A 9226-nucleotide genomic window follows, 5' to 3' on the forward strand; every position below is an offset into this window, starting at 1 on the left:
CTTCTTTACCTAAACCCAACCGTCCCGTTGTTGTCCCACGTGTCATGGAAACGTAAGCTAAAAACACCAATAATATCAAAGCTGTATACAGCTTCTCTGCTGCAGCCCGATTGGCAGAAAGATTTGTGTTGTGATCACGAAAGATGCTTCCCATTGAAGTACATTAGTTTACAAAAAACGTGCTGACAATCAAGAAAAAAAACAAGATAAACGTGTCCGTGTACACAAATCAATAGATTAAATTGAAAGTGAACATTTCACGAACTGCTGTGAGACTGGGTTGGACTGGACCGGCCAATCAACGGAGCAACCCTACCGATGTTATGGAACTTAAAAACAGAAACACAAGACAGTTTCTGGCTCTCTTTACGGGGCAGGAGTAAAAAAAATCCTCAAAATCTGTTGCGTTCTGTTTTCAGAATGATAAAGACAGTTCAAGAATTAAAAAGATACAAAACAGGATGCAGAACAAGCGACAACAACATTGAAAAAAGCAACAGAAACGTGAGAACGAGGATGCTGCAACTCTCATGTTTTCCCAAATAATACAGATTTTAAGGCATTCTTTTATCAAAAGAGTTTATATTAGGGTTGCACAATATTAACAAAATGTGATATTGCGACATCGATTATGAATATTGTGATATCGATATTTTCGATATTTTTAAATATATGTAAAATTACTAAAGTTACGGGAAAACACATCAAAATAGATTCATAACAAATAAAACAAGTTTTCCTACAACACAAAGTTTATTTCAACTGACGGTCATATTGGACTGGTCCAACATGAATATATAGATAAATAAGGACCATGACTACAGAACAGGACATGTTCTACTGGTTGGACAGTATAAATATATAAATAAGGACCATGACTACAGAACAGGACATGTTCTACTGGTTGAAGAGTATAAAACATATACATAAAGAGAACAGGACACAACTTTTCTTTCGCTTCTCTGATTCGTTCCGTTTAGTTGTCTCTATCTATTTCTTCACTTACACCGTCACTCTGTTGAAATATGCACACACGTGGTACGCTCCATAGGGTTGGTCACGTAGTGGCCTCGTGTGCTGACGTGTACTAACATCTGCAAGTGGCACGGTAACTGGCCAATGAAACATGATCATTATAGCATTTCAAGCGAGCTCTAAATCAAACACAACTAAGCTGCACAGCCAACGGACGGGAAACAGCGCTCCACAAAATAAACTAAATATTGCATACTTATTACAACACTTTCGATATATTGCGATAAAGATATTGAGTCGATATATCTTGCACCCCTAGTTTATATATAGCTGCTGTAAATGAAGCATGTCCCTAGACACCCCCCCTTAGTTTTGAGCTGAGCTCCCAGTGTTTACAACATCTGTCTCCGCCTCTGCTTTTGAGCAATCATCCCAGAGCTCCATCTTTTCTAGGACACTTTTATTTCAATGCTTTCACTAAAAAAATCTATAAAAAAAAACATCAGGCTGTTCTTTCACCCTACAAGGAGACCACAAAAGTACCTTTTTTTCTTTCAAACCTGCCAAATAATATACATAGGGTCAAGTTAATCATAACTTGCAATTTCAATGGTGCGAGGAAAGCAATAAAAATCAAATGAGGCTGAAAAGGGGCTTGATAAGTCTCAATATTCCTAAATGTCAATATGTCTTCATATTTCATCTTATATTGGCCTTTTTTGTCTCTTGTCTCCCCAGATGGAAACTGACACCGGTGACAGCGACGGAGGATAATAATGATGGAAGGCAGAGTGATTCCTCCCCAGCCGAAGCCACAGCATTCCTCAACCGCCCCTCTGCTGCATAGCGCCGCTCCCTGAAGGATACATCCACCTTGACATATCGCAGCGTGCACGACAACCTGGCACGGGCCGAACTGAAAGGTTGCCTCTCTTTTGCCAAGAGCTGAAAGACAACAGGAGCCAAAGCTTCGGGGACCAGGCGTCAGCAGAAATCCACTCTGTCTTGCTTGCAGTAACAAATGAGCCTTTATTTGTGAAGTTAAAAGTGCTAACAGCCGACTCCATAAGGGCCAATTACTGGCTGACGGGAATACGGGGCCAAGATGAAGGAGACAGCAGTTGTTGCTTGTTTGCTGGCTGAGCTGTCTCTGGCTGCCTTTGCTTTGGCCTCTCAGGGGGCCGCTCATTGCCCTGCATTGTGTCGATGTGAGATACGACCCTGGTTCTCACCCAGCTCTATTTACACCGAGGCTGCCACCGTGGACTGTAATGATTTGGGCCTCTCTGTGCTACCGGAGAGACTCCCCTCGGAAACAGAAGTGCTGCTGCTACAGACAAACAACATTGTTAACGTGGAGAAGACTTTGGATTACTTGGACAAAATCACTGAAATCGACTTGTCTCAGAACAACATTTCTTCGGTGGGCGATGTTTATCTGGGGTTTCTCCCCCAGCTACTGTCACTCCACATGGAGGAGAACTGGATTCAGGAGCTATCGGACAGCTGCCTTGCTTCCTTTCCCAACCTCCAGGAGTTTTACGTTAACCACAACCTGATTTTCTCCATTACCCCTGGAGCATTCCAGGGCCTGAACCGGCTGCTGAGGCTTCATCTCAACTCCAATCGACTGACAAGCGTCAACAGCGAGTGGTTCCAGCATCTCCCCAGCCTGGAGATATTGATGCTGGGAGAAAACCCCATCATCGAGCTGTCGGACATGAACTTTAAAGCCCTGGGGAACCTACGAAGCCTCGTGCTTGCCAAGATGAATTTGACTGAAATGCCGGACAATGCTTTTGTTGGTCTTGAAAGTTTGGAGAGCATTTCATTTTTTGACAACCTGCTCAATCGAGTCCCCCAAGTGGCGTTGACTCGAGTCCAGAACCTGAGGTTCCTGGATTTGAATAAGAACCCGATTGAGAGGATTCAAAGAGGTGATTTCATGGACATGATGCATCTGAAGGAGCTCGGCATCAACAGCATGCCTGAGCTTGTATCAATCGACAGTTTTGCCCTCAACAACTTGCCTGAGCTGACAAAAATCGAGGCCACAAACAATCCCCGGCTGTCCTACATCCACCCGAGGGCCTTCCACAAGCTTCCCAGACTCGAGACTCTGATGCTGAACAGCAACGCTCTGAGCGCGATCCACCGCAGCACCGTGGAGTCCCTGCCCAACCTGCGAGAGGTCAGTCTGCACAGCAATCCTATCCGCTGCGACTGCGTCATCCGCTGGGTCAACATGAACAGGACCACAGTTCGGTTTATGGAGCCTGACTCTTTGTACTGCGCCGAGCCTCCGGAGTACCAAGGCCAGCACGTCCGACAGGTGCACTTCAGGGAGATGACAGAGATCTGCCTTCCCCTGATCTCACCTGGGAGTCTCCCGGAGCGTGTCGAAGTCAGTAAAGGGAGGTCTGTGTCGCTACACTGCCGGGCGTTTGGAGAACCCGAGCCTCAGATTATCTGGGTGACACCATCGGGTGACAGGGTCCTACCTGGGAGTGTGTCTGATAAGTACTACATGCACCCTGAGGGAAGCTTTGATCTCTACGATGCCACGGAGCAGGAAGCGGGCTCGTATACCTGCATCGCCCACAATCTTGTCGGGGCAGACATCAAGTCCGTGATGGTTGCGGTGGACGGATACATTACCCAGCCTTCAAATCAACCTCTACATGTTTATATCACGACTGTCCAGTCTCATTCCGTAAGGGTTTCCTGGGAGAGTGCAGGGGGTTTGGTATCGCAACTAAATTGGTCCGTTTTAGCCGACGGCAGCAGCCTCTTGATGCCATTCACAGCCAGGCTTCCCGCTGATGTCAAAGAGTACCACATCAAGCAGCTGAAGCCTTCCACTCGCTACCAGGTTTGTGTCGAGGTCACGGCAGCACAGCCTGGATACAGCAGGGACTGTGTCAACGTGACCACAAAGGTGGCACCGATCCCAAGGGGTAAAACTGAGAACTGGGACAGTCTGGTGATGGCTACCTGCGCTGTGTTTTTCATTGTGGTTGCCGTGGCTTGCTCCGCCATCTATACGTCTCTGCACAGCCAAGTGTTTTACAGGAAACTGATAGCAGACCCGGCTGAAACGCTGCTGATTCCCAGCACTCATTCCTTTTCCTCTCCTTCTTCTGATTTCCTGGAATCTGACGTGTCTGGGATCAAGGTGAGGGCCACTGTAATAGACTTACCGGACGACTCCATGTAAGAAACGTCCTTGTCTGGGAAAGCACTTTGGGATTAAGCGAAGATGAAGAGTGATGGACACTGGACAATGTGACTTATGTGCTCTCTTTTCAAGACTTTTGATGGGACATTTTGCACTGGAACTCAGAGCATAAATGCAAACACATTTACATAAATAGCTAAAAGCAGAGACGATTTTGTATTTCAAACATTATAACAAGCTTAATCAGGCAGATATCTTGACTATAATCTACATGGCTACTGGTCATTCATGCAGTGCAATCGGAGTAAAGCACAGCGGGAACTTCTGTATTGAATACTTTGTTGAGATGGCTTTGATGTCTGCAAAAAGCATTTTCTTTGCTGTTACATTAAATGGTGCCAAGCCAAGATAGTTTATAATGGAGGAGAAAAAAAATATTGTTAATCTAGTGTACAATTAAATCGACTATCATGTAAACAATTTTATGAACAAATACATTTTTCATTAAACCTGTGTGGTGTCTTATAAGTACAATTTTTCCTCGTTAAATTTAAAACACTTTCTATGGCAAAACATGCCCTTTTAAAATACGTCTTTTGCCACGAAAACAAACAGTTATCTTTGAAATGCAAAACACTAATTGGTATGGATGAGGCTCATAAATCTTGTTGTGTCCCTGTCCGAATCACACAGCAGCAGAAGTGTGAGATCTGCTGTGGACAAACCCAATTACAGCAGCTGCCCTTCAAGGCAGACGTTCTAACACTGTTAGGGAAATGCGATGCAATCTCAAACTGTTTTTGTGTGTGTGTGTGTGTGTGTGTGTTTGTATGTACCTTGATGGGTGGTGTGTGCATGTGTGTGAAGAGCGAGGACATTGGCAAACCCATTGACTTTGAATCACATTATATTCCCTTTCATTAAAAATCCAATATGGATTCCCAACCGAAACCTCGGCGTGGTGATGAATCGCCATCATGCGCAAACTGATGGGAGGCATTTATCAGCGGGACTCAGTCATAGATCAACCTAGTTTCAGCACCTTTGGACAGAGCTTTTAGAGCATAGCCATTTGTCACCGCCACAGGAGCTAAAATATGACCCATTAGAGGCAGGTAGTGAATAGGTCAGCAAGAAACGCAGGCGCCCAAGCCATCCTCTTCCCCGTGTGACCCTGGAGAGACACCGGCGCCGTCGCAGGAACAGCTCAGCAACTGTTGGGCTCGTTTGTTAAGCGCCTCGCATCAAGCTGAAAGGGGCTGGGGGGGGGGGGGGGGTAAGACAAATGGACCACGAAAACAGGACAAAGTAGTTTCAGTCCCAAACAGGACAGAGGACGACAGCCTCACAGTGCTGATGTTACAGATGTGTTGTGCGTTCTCCCGTACAAGATAACCCCGGCCTGGGTTCATTAGAGAGTCTGCTGCTGCTTCTGTCCCGTATGGTGAAGAATATTCTGGATATTTAGGAAAGCAGCTGCATGAGAAAGGACGGATTATATATTTTCTTTCCTTCCTCACCTGGGCTGCTCGATTCAACTCTGGTTTATCCCCGCTTTCGAAAGGATGTGTCAATGTGTAATCCTCAAATCCTCCTTTGCTTTCAAAAAATAAAAGGCAATACACAACCAAAAGGAAAAGTGAGAAATTGCTCACTATTAGGGGCGTGTACGCGATAAGTTGTGGCAGATCCAAGGGGAACGTCTCGGACAGAATTAGCTTTCCATGCAGCATCCGCACCAACTGGCAGGTTACATTAAATCCGCCCAGTGAAATTAGTTGTCAAGACTCTAACAAACCAATAATACTAAAAGCACAAAACCTCGCTACTGCCTCCTCAAGAGTGCAAAGTTCATTGTACCCCAAAAGAGCTGGCTGGATAAATTAACCAAATGATTATTTAGCTTTTCTTAGAGGGTTACTAGCAATGGGACTGAAGATGTAAAGTGTGTCCTGAGGATAGCACTAAAGGAAAGGTCACGGGGTTATTAAAATCAAAATGGCTAATCATCTGAGGAGCATGAATGAGCTCTCTACAGTACATGTCAAAATACAATGATGAAGCAGCTACAATGTTAGCATAGCCCTGATCGATCCAAACTTAATTAAAATGATGAAGCAGCTACAATGTTAGCATAGCCCTGATCGATCCAAACTTAATTAAAATGATGAAGCAGCTACAATGTTAGCATAGCCCTGATCGATCCAAACTTAATTCAGGAAAACAAGCAAGGAAAGACAAGCCTGGGAAAACCCTGACAAACTTTCGGCAAATTTGAGATTTGCTCTGCAAGTCCATCTGGCCAAGAGCCCATTCAAGCCCATTTCCAATTTTTCCAAATCGAGGCACTGATCACAACCGTTGAGGCGGGCTTTACACTATGCTCAGCACACGTCGCTCTGCATACGTCATCTCCTTGCTCTGATTGGTTTTAGGTCTATCCAATTGCGCCCAGAAGCATTTGAGCGGCTTCCGTTGGTGACGCCCCTTTGGAAATGGGCTGTGAATGAACGTTCCCCAGACCCACTCTCAGTTACAACTGAGAAGGGTCTGGTGTCAACCAGGCTAAGGAAAGACCTGACAAAGTATGATTTCAGACTTCGCATCATGATGTTATTTCAGCATCCTTTTTATCCATTTATTGTAATTACAAAACAGCTAAATCTGAACCTCAAGTGGCGTAAGACTGTAGATGATCTAAGTGTCCTGTTGGTTCGGTTGAAACCACAAGGTGGTCCAGGACTTTTTTTTTATCATCATCTTTTCCCACTACTTCCCATCTCTCGTAGCTGTGACCAATCCAATGAACGGCAACATTAAAAAGGCATTCATTTTGCAGATATTTTCACATTTCTTGCACAAGAAGCCGGTAATATCCCCACTGCCCACCTCCATCCATCACAGAGCGACGCGCGGTAAATGAGATGCTGCTGCTCGACAGAACAGATGATGATAATAAAGACTGCGGGTGTCATATTGTGGGTGTTTGTTGTGAATGACTGCGTCCTTAAGCTACAGCCAATTAGAGTTGGGCGTTGCCGCGCCGCCAACATGATTAACTCGCTGATGATTTTCCCCACAGAAACACGCCTGCTTGTTAATTTAGAGCAGGACGGGCAAAGAGTTACGACCTACTCCACAGCGGGACGATGAAATATGTGGCGACAAGGGGACAATTAAGCGGCCGATTCTGACCATCACTCACAGGATGATTGGACGTTTCTCTCAGCAGAGTGGGAAGAATGATTAACTCAAGGAAAGTAACGAAGGTGTAGTTTTGAGGTTCTTATACTTCATTTGGGGCTTTCTACTTGTCGTCTACATTTGAGGGTAATAATTGTATTGGTATTGCAGGTACTGAAGATACCTTTTACAGAGTTTCTGCACGTTTCACCAAGTCAAATTCAAGACTTTTTAAGCCTTCTGGTGTCCATGGGTCAAATTTGACCCATTTTCAAAAAGTTTCTATATCAGAAATTTGGGTGTCTTTCAACCATATTTTCAAAACAAAAGTAACGTGGATGGTTCCATACAACGCTATTCACAAGTTACATAAATGATCAGTTAACTACTTTCATTGATTTTTTTGTTTTATTCTATTTTATAGCATTTGAATTTTGTTTTATAAAAGAACGTTGAAAAGAATGACATATGTCGGGGAAAAAAATCACAAAAACGAAAGATTTCTTTCTGTTAAAATGGACTTCATAAACCCTTCTTTTGCACATTAACTCTTTCCACATTTTTCAACATAGAAACAATATAAAAACTATATAAAGTTTCCATAACTTTCATAACGTTTACGGGTAAATTTTCCCCATTCAAGTACAAATGGACGGAATTTTCAAATTTGACACAAATTCATACATTTTCAACTGCTATCTACTCATTCATACATTCACAGAGAAACACCATTCAAACTTTAAAATGTTCCACCTCTTTCATACATTCAGTGTCGCGTCAGTCTTTCAACATACAGCATTCACACCACAGTTTCTTCAGAAATTGCATTCTCTAGTTGGTATTTAACCAGGGATGCACCGAATCCAGGATTCGGATTCGGCCAAATATTGGGCTTTTTGACGGGGGTTCGAACCTGATAATTTTTTTCCACCGAACCGAACCCTACGCTTGCACTACGCGCGCTACGCTGGTCGACATAATGGCGGCGCCGTTGATTACAGGAAGGTGTTTACGTAGGTGGAGCGTTCAATGCAGTAGGCTGTGAGAAAGTGAAAATGGAACTAGTGAGCAGAAAAAGTGTAGTTTGGCAGTACTTTCAGTCAAAAGAAGGCCATTCAAGTCCAGCTACATGTTCAATCTGCAATGCTGATTAGTCTGGTGGTGGCGAGGACCCTAAACTATACACAACATCACCACTGTTACAACATCTGGTAGGAAACATCTGAAAGAACACGAGTTGTGCATGAAGGAATCTACAGACAGCAGCCAAAATGCAGCAACTTCAGGTACGGCAAAGGAAGGACAGTCACTGTTTACTTCATTAATGAGTTTACTGTGTTCATGGACTGAGGATGGGACGAGGATTCAGCAGAATCTCAACCAGTGGATTCGGTACTCGGCCGAACCCCAAAAATCTGGATTCAGTGCATCCCTATATTTAACATTGTGGTTCAAGTAACAATATTTGTGTTCTTAAACCAAAGCAATTAATCAGTTATCTAAATCCAGGCAGTAGACCGTTATATGATATCCTTTGAAACTGAATGATATCCAGCCATTTCTACACTCCACATTTAATTTGTAATTTATTTTTGCTGCAATGTCTGGCAGGGGAATGACTGGTTGAGTGAACGTGCAATTAAAACATCCTATTTCAAAGTGACTTTTTCCCATGCAGAGTGTTTTTAAACTACACGCTGAGATATACTGCGGGGGAGGTTTCACACACACACACTCAAATACTTTCTACTATCACTCGTTGCCTTAAGGTTGTGAATTAATGAGCTGACTCAATAGTTTCTTTGTTGCAGCAGGATTCAAGCCCTGGGGAACTGGATCAGCTTTACTCTTCTACCAACAACGTGAGAGGCAGCAGTAAATACTGTACAG

The 9226-nt window shown here is 43.9% G+C and overlaps 2 protein-coding genes across 3 annotated transcripts in view; one reads left to right on the forward strand and one right to left on the reverse strand.

Moving 5' to 3' along the window:
- LOC116036320 (leucine-rich repeat neuronal protein 3-like) overlaps window positions 1-4681 on the forward strand; it is a 24977-nt gene extending 20296 nt beyond the window's left edge. The window contains exon 2 of the mRNA XM_031279838.2: window positions 1714-4681. Coding sequence (XP_031135698.1) covers window positions 2081-4192 — 2112 coding nt within the window. The 5' untranslated portion in view covers window positions 1714-2080 and the 3' untranslated portion in view covers window positions 4193-4681. The remainder of the gene's footprint in view (window positions 1-1713) is intronic.
- Window positions 1-9226, reverse strand: part of immp2l (inner mitochondrial membrane peptidase subunit 2) — a 194309-nt gene that overhangs the window by 53074 nt on the left and 132009 nt on the right. The window lies entirely within an intron of this gene.

This window comes from Sander lucioperca, chromosome 7, assembly GCF_008315115.2.
Source record: "Sander lucioperca isolate FBNREF2018 chromosome 7, SLUC_FBN_1.2, whole genome shotgun sequence".
Taxonomy (NCBI): Eukaryota; Metazoa; Chordata; class Actinopteri; order Perciformes; family Percidae; genus Sander; species Sander lucioperca.